This window comes from Haliotis asinina, chromosome 7 (genome assembly GCF_037392515.1).
Source record: "Haliotis asinina isolate JCU_RB_2024 chromosome 7, JCU_Hal_asi_v2, whole genome shotgun sequence".
Lineage (NCBI taxonomy): Eukaryota > Metazoa > Mollusca > Gastropoda > Lepetellida > Haliotidae > Haliotis > Haliotis asinina.
The window spans coordinates 22038925-22057923 of NC_090286.1; the positions used below are offsets into that span (position 1 = coordinate 22038925).

Consider the following 18999-nt stretch of genomic DNA (forward strand, 5'->3'; position numbering starts at 1 on the left):
GAGATTGTAAATCATATTTACTTATATCCAAGGCTGCAGAGAGTCCACTATCGGATAAATACGATACACATCACCAATACAGAGTCATGAATATGTACACCTCTCCCTAAGTACAACACATCTCCAGTTCATGTGTCATTCCTTAAATTCTGTCAAATGATAGCAAAATATAAATTTGAACTTGGTGATTGTGTTAACTTGTCACGACAAGGACAAGTGACCATATTACTGTCAAATGAATCCTGGGTATATTCGGTTTCCCCATTTTCCATGACTTGCTTCAGTAAAATTCACGTAAGCAAAGACTCTTTTAAAGGAAAAAAAATGAATGAATATTTGATTATAGTGACCGCAAAGAATGGAGTGAATTAATGAGAAAATATGGTTCGATTCACTGAATATGCATATGAATCATAACAGTCATAACCATATTCAGGGTCATTGCATCTGGAGCAGAACCACGGTGACATATACAAAATTATTTTTGAGATTCGTAACTGATGATGGTGATAACAGTAACTGTGATATCATATGACACAAATACATAACCTTTATAGCTTTAGATTTAATAACTTTGGTCTTTTGTCATGCATGCAATCATTATGTACAATGTCAGATTATTTTTTACAATTTTATGAGTGAATTGGTTTTATCGCCAGGCCTTTTACCAATATTCCAGCAATATTATGGGAAGCTGGAAGAAATACAGATCTTAGACTTTGGTGAAACCCATGACAACAGGTACAGCACTGACAAACATAGAACCATACTCAGGATGAACAACACTGTGAACCCACAATCACAGGTGTCTGGCATACCTAGGGGACATAACTCTCCACTGTAAATTACGATGTCTTTGACGTTTGTCCCAAAAATTTGAAGCAGAATGTGATTGAAAAGGATCCTCTGTTTAATTGTTCAGGATTTAATCGGACTTAAATATTTATAAATTTCAACATAATATGAGTGTCTTCAATCTCCGTGTTGGTTAACAGGGTTACTACAGTTTGTATTTCAGCATTTCGCATCATGTCTGCTCAATGTGAAAAGAAAAAACAGTGTTGAATACTTTATGACTGTGTCAATATTGACGGATGTTAGAACTAACCATGATGTACACCATGGAATAACAGTCACCATGCCACATACCATGCCATGAATCTGTGTTATATTCCTATGGTGATGATAGTTATGTATCCTTTCAAAGATCATTAATGAACATAGAATGGTTGTGACAGGTTTGTGAGTGAATGACAGGTGTTTTCTGCCAGTCAAGATAGTCAGCATGTGATTAATGAATTAAGTGAGTGATAGAGTTGGGTTTTACACCATTTTGAACAATATTCAAATTATTGAGACACCAATGAATTAATTAATTAATTAATGCCCTAATGCCTCTGACAGTTTATGTATATAAATTGCATTAAACAGTTTGCAACAGGTGGACTCAGGAATTTACAAATTTTCAGGGGGTTTATCCAGACAGTGCAAAACATAACCTTCAATGTAGTCTTTAGACACTAAAAAACCAGAGTGGGTGGAGGTTGGGGGTGGTTGTTGTTTCAACCCCCCAGAACCTCCCCTTGGATCCGCCAATGGTTTAAAGAGTAATAAAACACATCCAACATCACACTGATGCACTAAAATACTCAAAACATAATAACCGAGTTATTGTGAACATGTGCTCTTGATTCTTCAGACAAGTCTTGCTCTGGAGTCCTGTCAGACTTCCTCTACTGGCCTTGTCCCAGATGATAAAACTGTCAGTATTTAGCTTAAATCTTTCGGAACAACGTAATTTTTTTGTATCTCTTGTCAAAACAAAATCGTCTGTAATATTAACTTGACATGAAAAATGTATATTGTTCTTGCTTTCCTCGGCATTTGCTTCATGATAAAGGAATACACCTCAGACATTAATAAACATTTGTATCCACAGATGCTCCTTTTTAATTCCACTTAACAGAATGGACAACACTGTAGGGCAAGAGTTGATGAGTGAGTGAGGCTTGCAGCAAGGAGAGGACACAGTGCATGTGTGAGAACTCAGGATGTCAAAGCAATACACTTCAACCTTCACAACTGGTATGCTATGTGATATGTTAACAGCTTATTATTTCTCCTCAACCCCAGTGATATACAGACCTACAGTAAACTATGATTATCAATATCTCATAAAGATAACTACTTTCAGTTTGACATAAATGTTACGAGTTCATAATAAACATTTTGGCTAAAATATACATCAAGTGGTCTGGAACCCCCCAAAAAGTTTCATCTGTCTGTCATCCATTATAAGCATTAGGAATGACAAGTTTTTATGGATGATCAACTTCTTTACTATACAATGACATCTCTATTGTATAATAAACGGTTCATCATAAATAAACACTTGACCTTACTATGCGTTACAACTTGCAGTCAAACACTTATAAGCATCATCATTATAAACATGGTTTACTGTATTTGTGGCATTTTAAATAGCTTTGAAATTTATCTCTACTTTGCCTTTAAGTCTAATCTATTAGTTCTGGTGTTCCAGTTATTCATGTTTGATTTCCAGAGAAGACTGATTTGTCAGGTTATAATACCAATGTGCTAAGTGCGAGGTGATACATAGGTTCAAGAATATACATGACGAATTGTCAGGGCTCTATTTAGGATTGTCTGAACATGACCTGAATCCTTAATAAATGACACTGACAAAAAAATATAACCACCAAAATATCAAATTTTCAAGCTATTTCTTTTGGACTTAAATGCTCACATGGTTTGAAATTTATGTAAATTGATTTTACAGATGATTTTTACTTTTTTAAATATATTTCAGAATGCAGTTGAAAAGTTTCAACCTAAGTTTGTATCCAAATAGAACCCTGGTATGAAGCAAGTAGGATATTGACTTACTATTGGTCATAGGGCACCACTTGCTCAACCTCCATGTATCTTTGCTGAAACAGAAAGACCAGAATATACACCAGTGTCATGTCTCCACTTGGTGCTTCTGACAGCCACAGGCAGACTAACAACTAGTCTCTGAAATAAAAATAATTTAAAAAAAATTAACACACTTCCTAAATCATAATAACAAAATATAATAAAGAGGATCACAGAGACTTTCTTCATTTGCGGATAGTGGAAATCTGACTTGCCACATATACTTGCATGGACTTTCTTGGATCAATTTGTTTCAAGGTCTGTATGACACACTATGATACAGCATCAGAACCCTGTGCTTTTATTATAAAATACATATTCTGAAAACTGGCAAATGACAATCAACTGTTATCCTTGATATGCCCAGTGGGGTAGCCGACTGGTTATAGCATGTGCTCGTCATGCTGAAGACCTGGGTTCAATGTGAGAAGCCCATATTTGGTGTCCCCTTCCATGATATTTCAGGAATATTGTTAAAAGTGTTGCAAAGTGTTGTAAACTACTAAACTCAATCACTCACTTGACATGCCCAAACTATCTCCATATTCATTCTATCTGGCACTATTCTGACTTTTACACCAAATGGAATGTGATTTGGCAGAACATCAAGAGATTCTCTGGTACTGACTTGATTTTGTATAGTGGTCCATATGAAGGTGACACTGTATCAATGCATAACTGCAGCTAACTGTTGATGACATCGCCCTCTGTTCATCACTGCATGGACAATATAACATTGTTCCCACAATACACTGACTCAGGGTATAATGCATAGTAAATGAGTGAGAGTGACAGCGAGCATGTGTGCAAGAGTGCGTGAGTGAGTTTAGTTTAAGGCCACTTTTAGCCATGTTCCAATAATATCATGGCTGGAGACACCAGAAATAGGCTCCTCATGTCCATGTGGGGAATGAATCTGTGTAGATGGTGTGACAAGCAACGCTTTATACCTACCAACACCCCTTGATAATGTATAGAATAACCTACTAGCATCTGAGAATTACCGAGTGTCTGTCCAATATGAAATGATGATAAAATCTAAAAACATAAAAATTAACTGAATGTTTTGGACAGATAATCTATAATTCATCATAGCTGATTGGTTTTTCTATAAATATGTTCACTTGTTATGCACAGCCACAACAATGATACCAGTAAATGCCACTGCATTGTGATACACAGAGAATACAGTTGACATCAACTGATCTACACATGATGTTTCTTGTGTTGAAATTCATTCATCAGGAAGGGACATCATGGAAATTTGAGATAATACTAGTACTAAGTATATTAGAAAATGCTTTGACTGTACACACAACACAATTAAGTGAAGACATTCTCAAAACTTAATTGCACAAACATGAGAACAAGAAAGACATGTGTGAAAAGAAGTAAGTGGGATTAAAGATGCTTGTGAAACATGCTGAGCAATGTGACTGAAGTGCTCACTTTCTTTGATGTTACATGAGTTATCTCCCTTTCAAACACTCTCAAACAAGGTTTTTGATCAGAATTTTCTCATTTGTGATGGTGTACACAGACAATACACACATGTAATGAACCTCCTGATTATTATAACTTAAGGTTCATGTATTGTGAATTACTTTCAAACTTATGGGTCACAGTAATATTAGTATTTCTTCCATTAGTACTAGCATTAAAAAATACTTCAGTGACATGGCAGCATTTGCCCAATGATGGTTAAATAACTCAAGTGACTTTTTATTGTGTTCAAATCATTATAAGAACTTCATTTCACTGACAAAAACAAGATCATTCTCTGCTGATTAAAGTGAAGTGATGTTACTATATTCTTCATTATATTTCTCAGTCAGTGAAACAAAGTCTTTAGTCTACTTGCATGCATTTTTACGTAATACATGAATTGATATCAAATAGCCTCAGAAACATATATTTACAAGATTGTCATGTCACAGACTGAGAAAATAATTGATCTGATCAAATTTGATGGTAACCATGGTAACATACTGACATTCATACAAACCAGTCATTAACAATCTTCTTTGAAACTGAATACATCCTGTTACAGGGTACACCATGTGCCAAAATACAAATACATTTTGTTAGCATTACAAGAGTGTATACTTCCTGAAAAGATATTAGTGAACTGAGAGTGTATTGTGCTACTTGTGAATCTACAGTGAATCAGGTGCACTTCTACTTGTCACACATGCAACATGGCCAACATATTTCACAAACTACAGGAGTCATACATGGTGCAGTGCCCTACCGTACTGTCACTAATGTGAGTGAACGAGAAAGATTATTTTAGTGACATTACACAGGATCAGCTTCATGTGGGAAGAAAGCCTACAGTTTACAATTTTGGTTATTTCAAGTACACTGCTGAGCTACAAGGGATCATTATCAGCACAAACCCTAAATCATTAGATCCTAGCATGATCAAGGGAGGTAATTCCACAGTACAAACTATAATATGTTTAGTTTGTAAAACTTTAATAGACTTGCCTACATTTACCAATCATATAATATATACTTATGGTAACATGTAACCAAGCAGAAATATTCCCCCTCACCCAAGCCCCATTTACTAGAAAAATGATAAATTATCCAAATATTAATATGGTAAATGGAATCTCCCTGGTAACATCTAAATAAGGCATGGATTATGAAATCATCTTGAGAAGATGAAAACACAAAAAGCTGACCTGTTACTGAGTGAGTTAAAGTACTGTGCAGTGCAGTGCAGTGCAATCCAACTTCACAGTTCAAGTTGCCATGTAATGATGAATACAGCCTTGGAAGAAAGAAATGTGCACTGCTTGCATCATGTATGACGGCCTGTTTTCTCCCACTTACTTGAGGTTGTTGTTGTACCACCTGTGGTTGCTGTATGATCTGCGGGGGTGGGGCGGGCTGCTGGATGATCTGCGGGGGAGGAGCAGGTGCCTGAGCAATGATCACTTTGGTTGGATTCTCCACAACTTCATGATGGTGTTGGTGACAGTACAAATAATGCTCCTGACGGATTCGCTCAATCTCACGTTGTAGCTCGTACATTCTGCGGAGATGTTCTTGTTGCAGTCTACGAATCTCTCGCTCAAGCTCATCTGGAGAATATCAGGAAATATTGATGACTTTACACTGTATTGTGTAATCCTCATTCCGATTTGTATGCAAAATTATTTAGTGCCAAATGTATAAATATCATTCAGAGTAGTGCACCTCCCTGTTCCAGCAAGTCATGTTGATTGTACCTTTGTATTTATATTTGATACTGGAGTGAGTGAGTGAGTGAGTGAGTGAATGAGTGAGTGAGTGAGAGTGAGTGAGAGACACTGATTTCAAGCTGACAATTTCACAGCAGATTTTTGGTCTCAAAGCTATTTAGAATATTTTTTTTTAAATTTTGACTACACCTGTATTTTTCTGCAGCTTTGATTACTTTCTGTTCTAAGGTATCCTGTTTTGAAGGAGTGAGTATGTTGTCATGCTGCTTTAGCAATATTCCAGCATCATCACTGGAGGGACACCAAAAACAGGCTTAACATATTGTACCATGGGAGGACTTAAATCTGGCTCTTCAGTGTAACCACTCACTGGCCAAATCTACTTTAATTTGTCACGAGAAAATATATTTAGTTGACATCCTCACTATGGTTAGTAATTTTGAACTCATAACATGTTTGTTTTCACAGACTAAATTATCAACACAAAACTTACATAAACTTTGTATAGATACTTTTGGACAAGTTCCCTCCCACAAAGAGTCATTTACCTGCAAGTGTCATTTACTTATCTCCCACTAAGGAAAAGTATATGAAGAGATAACTATATATGCACAATACTAAGTCTGTTTGATAAGCACGCCTCTGTTGTCAACAACACAAAGGCACATCAAGGCTGGTAAGAAACTGGATATCTACCCTGCAGTAAATCAGTGTTGATCTGTCAGCTTAATTTACACAAGAATAAGGAAATAGTTGATTTGGGGATTACTTGTGAACTGAACATCATAAAAATGTCAGTGTGATATTTTAGAACCTTCAGTTATAAATACACAGATATACATTGATTTAGATCAATGCTTGTGGACTTAGGAATAAATGTGTTCTTTGTTGTTGGAGAAGAAATGTTGTCTCACTTACACATGATCTGTGATCTGACCTTCAACATCCTTACATACAGTAAGCACTGATTTTTTCAATATGAGTTTTGACTAGTACTACCATTAAATATAAGCATGAGCAACAATCCATGACATGTAGTGTGTGTGTGTGTGTGTGTGTGTGCGTGCGTGCGCACATGTGCATGCACACATGCATGCATTCATCCACTCCCAACATTGCTCCTAAATAGCCATTTTTTATACATATAGCCAGTAATGACATCTGACTTAGTTATAACACATTCAGCTTTCATTCCACTGTGTATTTGATCTGAATGTATTACATGATTAAATGATGCTGAATTTCACTAATGATGCAGAGTTCAAATCAGCCTATTGGAGCAATATTCACTTTCATAGAGATATAAGTATAACACTGGATGGTTAAATGTCCTCATAAAAACATTTACATAATTTTCTCATAAATGTAATGTGATTACTGGGATTGGGTCGTTACAGCAAGCAAAAAAGGATATGACACTGAATTAAAGCCACAACATTGGCTGAGAAAGGGGGTAGTAACCCCAGGCAACCACCATAAACAATTCATCCACAATCAACCAACAAGCACTATTTTGACACTTTCATGGATCATTTTATGATCGTGAGAATACAATAGCCTATATGAGCAGACTTACAAGCTATAGCTAAAGTCACAATGGTAGCTATGGGTGGTTCTCAACAAGGCTGTGGAATCTCAAGAGATATGATAAATAGTTAGCCAGCCCTCACCTCAATAGCGTGGTACTTGAGATAGCTGTGTTGTGGTCTTTGAACTTGACTCAGAGGAATACATTTGTTGTGTAATTCCTCTCATGGTGACTAACATACACAGAATGTGTGGTATAATACATGTTTGTTGGCTGAGTGCAGTAGGTTTAGTGATAAAGAATCTATGAATATAATTGTTTGTGCATGGTCAACAAATATGATAGGTCTTAATGTGTTTGTGTATTTATGGTAAGATGCTAATGATTCATGTCTGGGTTCTATGTGCCTTAAGTCATTATATACAAATACTGACTTTCACCATACATTTCCATGTTTAACTTTGTTTTTCAAAGTCTGTTTTATGTGTTCTTATGAATGTCACACACATAAGTTTTTAAGAAAAATGGTCTGGACCATGCTAGAAAAAGAAGGTGAAGTTAAGGACTCACTCTTTTCAAAGCAGTGAGTCTGGGTGACTGAGCTTGGTTGTCCATTGCCTGTAGCAATATTTGAGCAATATCATGGCTGGAGACACCAGAAATGGGCTTCACGCGTTGTACCCATGTTTGGAATTGAACCTGGGTCTTCAGCGTGATGAGTGAGCACTCCAACCACTAGACTACCCCTACCACCCTTTCTCAAAATAGAGTATTGGATGCATATTTGTGGCAAAGCAGAGAGTTGTCCAAGTTATACTACTAGGATGGTTATCTGAGCACAGGTGGAAAATGTCCATATTCGTATGTGGTTGATATTGTCAAAGGCTATACCAGAATGTTCGTCTGGATCAAAGAAGCCACACGTCCATGGTATACCGGAATGTTTGTCTGGATCAAAGCAGACCACATGTCCATGCTATACTAGAATGCTTGTCTGAATCAAAGCAGACCACATGTTCATGATATACCAGAATGTTTGTCTGGATCAAAGCAGACCACATGTCCATGCTACAGCAGAACGTTTGTCTGGGTCAAGGTAGAGTTCATGCCCAAACTAGAACTCAGGCCCATATGGTATACTGTCATTACCACAACCCCAAAAAGGTACGTTTTGACATGATTACTGAAGCAACATCAATAATGTCAAGCAACATAAACCAGTAATGCAAAGATCATCAACAATGCTTTGAATTAATTAGAAATGTTAGTAAGTATTAATACTGATATCAGTCAAGAAACAATTTTCTAGTTTTCAGTATAATTTTTGAGCACTGAATAAAGCATGAATAGCACAATGCCAAACATCACCCCATGTAATCACTTTATGATCAAAATATTGGCACAGCATCCTCGAAAGTTCAAAGCATTGTGAATGTAATAATTGCATTAAGAAATTATTACATAAGCTTAAAACTGTGGAAAAATAACTTTATTTATATTATAATTAAATTATATTCATATTTAAAGGTAGTGTACATTCATGCTGTCCAATACTCAATCACAAAATGATTTTTTGTACAGGTTCCACTTTTCATAAGATATGGTAAATATTGTGGTTGTTTCATGATATATTAGAGTTGCAAATGCCAAACAGTACTTCCCAAAATTTAAACATAGGAAAACAAAACATTTGAGAACATATTTGAATTTTGAATTTCCAAACCGATATAAGTTTTATCAATATTTACCATACTTTTACAATTGCAGGGAATAGTGGTAAACAAAGGTATACAGTGGTATTCAAATGTCTAACAATTCAGGTTTTAATTGAGATTATAACCTTAAAGAAGTAACATACTTTCATGAACAAAGTTCAGAGGTTTTCCACATACAATGCATATATTCAGTGCTCATGCATGCTATGTTTGACAGAGACATTATTATGCAAGTACCAATATTTTTGTCCTATAAACAATTGTTAAAGAAAAACAAGGATGTCTTATTAACATCAACAATAACAATTCACAAGTAGATCACATCCATTGCTCCAAACATACTTTACCATGTTTTTGCCAAAATGTACAATACCAGCAAGCGTGAATATTGTGTACACAGATATGGTTTCAAAGGTTGAAAATGTCAACAAATGTCAGGCAAAGTTTTCAAAATCTATGAAGTCAAGCATCTCTAGTGGCTACAAGTTGTGTATACTAGCTACTTCATAAAGTGTCAAGACTAATATCATGATCTGATGAAAGACTATAGTATTGTTAATGAAAAGCAAACTTACTCTGATAGCACAAAATAGACCCTGACTAAAATACTGACTAGCACTATATAGAGAAGCTGTGAGCATTCTCAAGACTATCAGAATCAATAAACTCCATGACCCTGAAATTAACACCAGCTTGTAATGTGTTAGAATTGCTATAAAATTCATATCCTTCAATCTTTAGGATCACAACATTTGATGAATTATTCAGAACCCCTATTAGCTGAAGAAGTAATAAATATCTCTGGATTTTTCAGTTTTTAAACATTGACCTAAACTAATGGATGAAAAGTTAATAATGGAATTACTTATCAAAAGTTATTTTATTTTCAGCTTTAAATCAAAGACAGTACTTTTCTGGCAGGTAATCTATGCATACTAGTCGGGAATGTCATTCAACATCCAGTTAAAGCCACACTTTCTTGGTACTGGTTTAAAGGTACCATTCAAGACAGACTAAACACAGAAAAATATCAAAACTGACAATTCAGTATTCAAACAAGTCACATAAAGGTAGATGTTGTTTTAGAGATTTGAATAAATGACTAATATTTCCTGCCATATTTTAGAGAGAGTCTGTTTAGGGGAAGTGAAATTTGTTTTAGTTAACAGTTATTTTTCATTTGAACTTGCCTTAGTCCAAATCCGTATATCAAGAAATTGGTGTGGCCACACATATTTAAGATAACAATGACTAGAAACTACTATCACAGCATCTGATTCTTGTTACACAGGGAATTAAAAATACAAATATATACACAATAACCTGATAAAAAGCATGTTCATATACAATGGGTCATATCTTCCCAAAATACCCACTTGTTTTACATCAGTTAAATTCCTGGTACCAAAATTTGGTCCTTTGCCTGATTTTTTTTTCTACATCTAAACCCTAATAAGATATCAAAACATTTGTAGATATTTAAAATGGTAAATATGAATGCCAAATGAATTTTAAATTCTGTGCATTGCCAAAGACAGGTGGAATTTGTGTTTGGTAGAAAGGTCAAATATTTTCTTAAAACAAAACATATTTTAAATGAAAGAAATATCAATTGTTTAGACAGTTGTGTACATTGTGAACTTATCGATACATAAAATAACCAAATGTCACAGAGATCATGAACAGTTATGCCAGGAGAGTCTGCCCTAGCTGCAGGTGGCTCATCTAACAGTACTGACAGTATGGGCAATATCTGGAAGTGAGGGGGCTGTGGCTATGGGTGTACCGGATGGTATAGTCACCTGAAATAAACACATGTCAAGCAGGGTTACACTAGCTACCTCCAGCAGTACAGCCAAACAAGTCAGGTGTCAATAGCACAATATACAATAGCAAACAATGAGGCTCATTGGAAATTCATACATTCCTGAAAGATAGAAAACTTCTTTTCTCTTAAATTCATTTTTGTCCTCAGTGTTTGCCAATAAAACCTAGCTTAGAAATGTTAGATGGTTAGTAATTAAACTCTCATGATAGAGATAAACATTATAAAATACTCTCCAGATCTACAGATTACATGGTAGAACTATTATTAGGCAGTATATCATTCTACATATGTACATGAAGTACATATGATACTTCAGTAGTCAAAAGCATTAATAAAAGAAGGCTTTGGGTATTCTTGAACAAAACCAAATGTTTTCCACTAACAGAGATAACCAATGTCAAACCCTGTGACATGGCACTATGAGTGACATGTGATGGCACTACGAGTGACATGTGATGGCATGTGGAGAAAAAACGCAGCTGATGTGGTGAAAGATCCTAGTTCTGCTATAGAGAAGCATATGTATCAGCATGTCAACCCTGTGACATGGCACTATGAGTGACATGTAATGGCACTATGAGTGACATGTGATGGCATGTGGAGAAAAAATGCAGCTGATGTGGTGAAAGATCCTAGTTCTGCTATAGAGAAGCATATGTATCAGCATGTCAACCCTGTGACATGAGACATTCGGTTTTCTGAGCCACAGGTGATTGACCTGTGAAGTGATAATGCAGTCTTTGCATGTGCAATAAAGAAACATATGTCATACCATGTCAATCCTGGACAGTGGCATGTGGTCTTATGACTGAAAACTATTTTGAGTACTCAGAAAGATAGGTGCCCCTGATGCGGTAGATTCTAGTTGTGCAGTAGGAAAGCATACACCATGGCCTGTCAATTCTGTACCAAGTTGCAATACAAATGACACCGCACAGTCTTCACATATGCTGTGGCAAAGCATACATTGAGGGATGTCAATCCTGGGACAAAGAATGACAGATGACATAAATGTGTGATAGTGCTAAGATACCATGCACAACAGCATTAATATCAGTAAAGAGCTCAAGTAGAGCTCAAGAAAGTGTGAAAACTTTTTAACTTGCAGTACTGACATGAATCATAAAAAGACATCATGCCAATTCCTTCTGACTGAGAGGTCAATCTGGTCAACAGGATGTCAGAATCATTATTTTTTTGTGGATTTCTTTTCTGTTTTGTCTCCTTTGTCAGTTTTGGACTTGGACTTGGATTTATCCTTTGCCTTTCCTTCCTCAGGGGGTGGCTTGTAGGATTTGGAAGGAGGCTTGAAGTTGTCTTGGGCTCTATAGTATGTTGGGTTTGATTCATAAAAGGCAGCCCAAGATGCTCGAGACTCAGCCCTGGATTTGGCTCGAGACTTTGCTCGTTCGTCCAAGTAATCCTGTTCTTGCTGATTCATGTCAGTGATGAAACGAACAGTTTTCTGATTGGACTCCATCCGTGCCTCAGTCAACTTTTTCAGCATCTCATTGTGTCTTTGCTTTGACTGTTCCTTCTCCTCAGCTTTCCTCTCAGCTTCTTCCGCCTCCTCTGCAATCTCAGCTTGCTGCCGAGAGTACTTCTCCCTGAGCTGATGCAGTGATACAGATGCTGACTGTAGCCGAGCAGCAAGACTGGGGTCTGTGACCATGGGGTCAGAAGCTTGACCAGTCGCTGTGCGGGGAATGACGGGAGGCTGGTACACCGGCTGGGTGGAGGCTGGAGTGCTACCTGTCTGGCCACCTGATGACCTGTTCCTGAACCGAGAGATGGCCTGCAGAGCAGTACCAGCTGCATAGAATCTGGCAGCTAGCTGAGGGTTGGTTTTGAAAGGGTCCCCAGATTTGTCATCTTTTGTCTCATCTTTTGGTTTGTCTTTCCTTCTGAAACCAAAGTTAAACCGTTTACTTTTTGACTTGTTCTCCTTGTCCTCATCTGAGTTACTCTTTTTGTCTCTGTCAACTGGGATCACTCTAACAGAAGAGTTTTCATTGTGGTACACAGCTGAGGAGGTGTTAATCTTATCCAAAGGGATATATTCTCCTCGATACACCAATGTTGGGTTACCAGCAGATGAAGGTGTGTGAGACCATGACTGTGAGATGTAGCAATTTGACAAAGGGTACCTCTCCACATACCCCCTTGAAGACAAGGGGTACCTGTAAATGTTATGACCTGTTAACAAGGGGTCCCTGTCCAAGTAGTGACTTCTTAACAAGGGGTCCCTGTCCACATAGCGGCTTGTCAACAAGGGGTCACTCTCCAAGTAACGACTTTTTAACAAGGGGTCACTGATTAAGTGACGACTCGTTAACAAGGGGTCACGATCTAAGGATTGACTTGTTACCAAAGGGCTACTGTCCAGGTAGCGACTTGTTGAGACACTGGTTTGGACATCGCTCTGAGACCTGGGGAGATGATGAACTTTAGTGTACCAACTCTCAGATGGAATCCTGCTGGTGAGTGCACCACTTGAGTAGCTATTTCTACCCGTAGTGAATGGAAGCAGATTCTGGTATCTGTAGTTTGGTGTAAAGGCAAAGGTTTTGGTCAGACCAGTATGAGGATTTTGATAGGAGAAGTACTGACTGCCTGATAACACAGGCCCTGCAGAGCTCCAGAGAGGCCTCCCATTGACAGAATATGATCTGCTGGTTGTGTTGCCATCTCTTGTGGTACGCTGTGTATAGATGGTATTCACACGGTCATCTGTACTCCTGAAACTTTGAATCCCCTGTGGAATCACTGGGCCAGCATCATCAACTTCTTGACTGGAATACACCTTCATCACACGCTCCCCTGGCGAGAACCCAGACACTACGCTCTCAACCATGCCTCTCTGCTTAGGTTTTTTCCAGATTCGAGGATACACAGAGAAGGGCAAGATAACCTTTGGCTTCTCAGGTTCCTCTTCTTCAACTGTTGTAGTTGTTTTTCTGGAGAACCTCATCATCGACCTGAGAGGACTTCTGTACGTGCTGATGCGACTAATTGGGTAATAATCATCATCATAGTCATAGTAGAGAGGTGACAAGGGAGAATACCCATAGATAGAACCAAAAGGAAAGGAAGCACCTAAACCATAGAGCCCTAAAGCAGTGTGAGGTCTACGTGAGCTGAAAGAAGTCATAGATCTAAGTGCATCATCATCTTCATCACTGTTGTTGAGTAAGGAAAGGTATCTCATGGACACAGATGGTTGTCGGACAAAGCTGCGCAGCCTGCTCCACAGATAGGCACTCCTACCTTCACGATCATCCTTTCGGCGATTGCGTGCCAACATGTTTTGCTCCTGCAGCAGCATCAACTCTCTCTGCATCCTCTCATTCTCCATCTCCAGGGCCATCAAGCTGTGTATGTACTCATTGGTCTTCTTTTCTGAAAGCAATGGGGACAAATACAATTTATCACAGAGCTCTAACTTCAGAAGTGCTTTACAAACAACTATTGTAGCATAATTCAAGACAAAATGGTAAGCAGAGAGACATGTAATCAAGAATAGTTTCGCCGTGTAAGTTTAACTCCATCTTACAATCCTACCTTTGACAACCTTTGTTTGTTTGGGAGGATTGCGTAGCTGATCTTCTATAGCCTGTGCTTCTGCCAACATCTGAGCGAGCTGAGCCAACACCTCGGGATCATTTCCACCATTCTGGATGTATGCCTGTCGGATTGCACTGGAATAACACAGACATGTCCTTCAGGATACCATCACACACATCACAGGCACTCTGACTGAGTGATAACACTTCTAGAACCAGCCAATACCCCTATCCATGAAACAAGGATCATTGGGGGCACTCACCATGCTGAAGACCTAGGTTTGATTCCCCACATGGGTACAATGTGTGAAGCCCATTTCTGGTGTACCTTGCAGTGATATTGCTGGAATATTGCTAAAAGCAGTGTAAAACTTAATTTGCTCACTCACAAGCATCACTGTAAGAGAGTTTGGAAGAAAGAAGGATTGTCCATTAAGTAGATACTAAATGATGTCCCATGTAATACAATACTTACGAAATGAATGAATAGTTTGGTATATTACCATGAAGTAAGTTAGATATTGGTACCATTCACGAGTTTCATAAATATGGTGTTACATGAGACATCATTGCTCATCTACATTAGCAAAGTAATATCCAGCAAAGTACTTCTTTATTAGAATTCAAAGAATGATAACGCTGAGCTTTCTGTCAACAGTATAGTGAGGGGTTTTAGCATTATGACGTAAAAACTGTAAACCACTTTGATGTCATACATACGCAATCACATGGTGTTACTAGGAAATGTTTAATAACGCAGTAAAATTATGAAACAGTTATATCTTCAAAAGGTGGGTAATAAATTGATATATCTGGTGCTGATAGGAATGTACATGGTGAAGATGATTTTGTTTCTGATGTGAGTTGTGGAGGAAAACAGATGGAAGAAGCAGGCTATGGTCATGGAGTAGACTAAATGAATTGTGATGGAAGTAGTATGACAACACAGATCTACAGTGATAACAGAACAGCATACCTGATTTCAGCCACCAAGGAGCTTCCATAGTAGATGGGGTATGTGAATGGCTGCTTCTGTTTCTGCTCAAACCTTTCTTCAGCTCTGAAATAATCATGAACACTTAATAAGCATGTTGAGCATCAATTATTTTACTTAGTCCACAGAACAACAGGAACTGAGTGTCCACAATTAGTCATTACTTTATAGCAATGTTGTACCTGTATCTCCTTCCTGTTAATTGAATTTGAACTAGAACAACGTGGCTTTTGCTTGAAACAGTTTGTACCTGGCAATGAAGCAATGAGCTATGCAGTGTTTGCCATGATGCATAAAACCTGTGCATCTGACTCCCCAAAAGTCATGATGACTTGTAAATGTTTATGCATGGATGCAGAAACCATTCCCTTCCCACAGAGGTTACTCCTGTCATATGTTCCTATATAACCTCTGTTCTAATACGACTCTTTCATGGTGCTAGTATTCCGGATATGTGATTGGTTGCAATCAGTGACATTGTTTCAAAGGTGGTCATTTGCAAAGCCTTGGTCATTTCCGTATGCTGCGGGAAAACTAGAATCTCTTCCCCAGCATGATGCGCAAACGTTTCTAGATAGAACCCAGTCAAGTAATTGCAGATCAGTGGCGTCTCCACCCTACCTTACTGACAACAGATATGCTAGTCATTAAATGTCTTAAGTGACACATCAACAAAAACATAGTTAGTTTCTGCTTTTCAGTTAAACATGAAATACCAAATCTAGTCTTGGCATGTTGATCAGTTAACTCCACTGTGGCCACCATATTAGATCTAAGTTCATGTAAAACACAATCGGATTGGATAGAAAGAAGGGAGATAAATCGTGTTGCAATTTTTGGCTGCTAGGGATTTTATGAGGAACGGGAAATATAGGTATATCAGAACACTCTACATTGGAATATATGACCTCTGTGAGAAGAGAATGGCAGAAAACCTGCTTATATGACTCCCCAAAACATGTCCCTGACTCCCTCTCATGACACCAGGGTGCCATGATTTCAGACTGGCTACGACTCTTCCAATCCCAGAAAAGTGTATGTTAAACATCAACACTTAACAATAGCAAACTGCAAGAAACTGCAGAAATTCAATTAGAACTAAAGTGATAAAGACAAAACAAAAGAGAACTATGCAGAAATAGAGTGAGAACTAAAACATGGAATGAGAGCTAAACAATCACTCGCATTCATAATAATGAAATAATGAGAAATAATGACAATAACTGTCTGAACTGTCACTCTCACATTCTGTGTTTTGGATTGTCTCTGTAATTCTTGAATCCAGATCTAAATTGTTTGTCCATATTCATTTCATTGCATATTGGGCATTCATCAGCATAACTGGTCACATCTTTGGGGACACTATGTTGTCCTGCTTTGTTAAAAGCTGTCACACATTCTCTCCATGCTGATGCTGGCTGAAATAGCTGTTTCTGAGCACCTTCTGGGTGTGTCATTTCCTTGACAGAACCAGCATTTGTTAAGCCAGGTGTATGTCTGTCCATAGTCCTATTGTTTATATTTGATTCATGACTGGCTATGCACGTGACACATTTCTGTGAGTCAGAGTTCTCTGATCCAGATGTTTTGCCATATGATGGCAAGGATAAGTCAGATGAGGTCTCTTTCTCAATCCACAATGGTGGAGATGTTTGTACTCCTACTTCAACTCTGGACAGAATCTTTTCATACTCTTCATCTCTTTCCTTCCTCACCATCACATAAAATCTATCTAGCAAGTCTGATGTAAGTTTCTCATTGCGAGACAACATATTCAAGTCGCTGTAACAGACAGTTTGCTGATGAGAATACAATGAGACCCTTTCTATCTGGACAGTATAATTCTCAATGAAATCACCTGGATTAACCCTGACAACTGACTGACAACTGACAAGTAACAAATCACAGATACAAAGTAATATCCTTTGATACGTTATGATAACGTTACTAACAGAAATAGTCAGGAAAACAGAGTCCAGATAAATAAGGTTCCACTGTAGCTGCCTACAGGAGGATGATGCTTGATTAATGACAAGGAAGTGAAATATGGAGGATAGGATCATACTGTATACAGTATAGAGTATAACATATAAATTATAGAGTACAAAGTATAGAGTATAACAGAGCGAGAGTATTCAGTTACTGCTCTCAAGCAAAATTACAGTTATTGTTAAATCATGTTAGATGATCCTCGATATAGCAACTTAAGTTAACAAGAGTCCCCATTCCACTCACAGATCCAATGACAAAATGTAGACCATGTCAAGATATCAGCACAGGAAATGGAGCTTAGACTATCTTCAAATAAAATGGTTTTAACAAAGCCAGATATTTCAAGTTACTAGCTGCTGCTCAAAGGAGAGAAAGTTGTATGTGGTCAAGAGTGACTGCACCTTAGACTGCCTAATGGTACATACATGATATTGATGGGCTGCCTGGCATCAGCAAGTTGTCTTCGCAGCTCTTCTAGCAATCTTTGGTTGCGTAGCTCCTGTTCTCTCAGTTCATCCAGAAGGCTGTTAGATGGGTCCTCTTCTCTTATTGGTTTTCGTCCAAGCTCTTCTAATCGACGTCGGATTTCTGGAAGAAAAGATTAATATATTACAAGGCAGATTATTGCCAGTTTACATCTAATTTAAATTTGTGACAAATACTTAGGGGATAAAAATAAGGGATCACATGAAAGCACAAGTGTTCCTTTACAATTTTCTAGTTTTCTTCAAGAGTTCTGTGATACCGAAAACACTTGTGTGTTCATGTGATCCCTTATATTTTCCCCTATGTATATATCTGAAACTCAGTGGTGTAGAAGTATTGGCTTAGCTGAAAGGTAATGTTGTGTCCCCCTTTTGCTTCTTATTTCTGTCAACCTTCATTATATGAGTCATCTTTTTACTGTAGTTGCTCCTGAGAGCATTTCCGTTTTCAATTTTTAATCAACACATCTTAGGAAAGAATTTGAGAGCTAGATACCCTGTGCAAACTTTAACTGCCATCATATAGCAGGAACATTAAACAACAACCAAAACAAGCATATTTTTGCCTTGTATTAATACTGACATATGGACATTAATCAATTTCAGCAAACATTATTTTTTATGAAAAACCAAAAAAAAAATACCCACAGCGGTATTAGTAAGTACCATCACACTAACATTTCATTCCACAAAATTATCAAAAGTGGCTTTTAAATGTTGCCATATTCCCAGGATCACAGTTAGG

General features: G+C 37.6%; 1 protein-coding gene across 1 annotated transcript in view; it reads right to left on the reverse strand.

The window, feature by feature from the left end:
• LOC137290738 (uncharacterized) overlaps positions 1-18999 on the reverse strand; it is a 50704-nt gene that overhangs the window by 21357 nt on the left and 10348 nt on the right. Inside the window, exons 7-12 of the mRNA XM_067821854.1 lie at positions 18195-18357; positions 15760-15843; positions 14782-14918; positions 14488-14619; positions 5779-6029; positions 2908-2951 (exon numbers count right to left, since the gene is read on the reverse strand). Of these exons, the coding sequence (XP_067677955.1) occupies positions 2908-2951; positions 5779-6029; positions 14488-14619; positions 14782-14918; positions 15760-15843; positions 18195-18357 (811 nt within the window). The remainder of the gene's footprint in view (positions 1-2907; positions 2952-5778; positions 6030-14487; positions 14620-14781; positions 14919-15759; positions 15844-18194; positions 18358-18999) is intronic.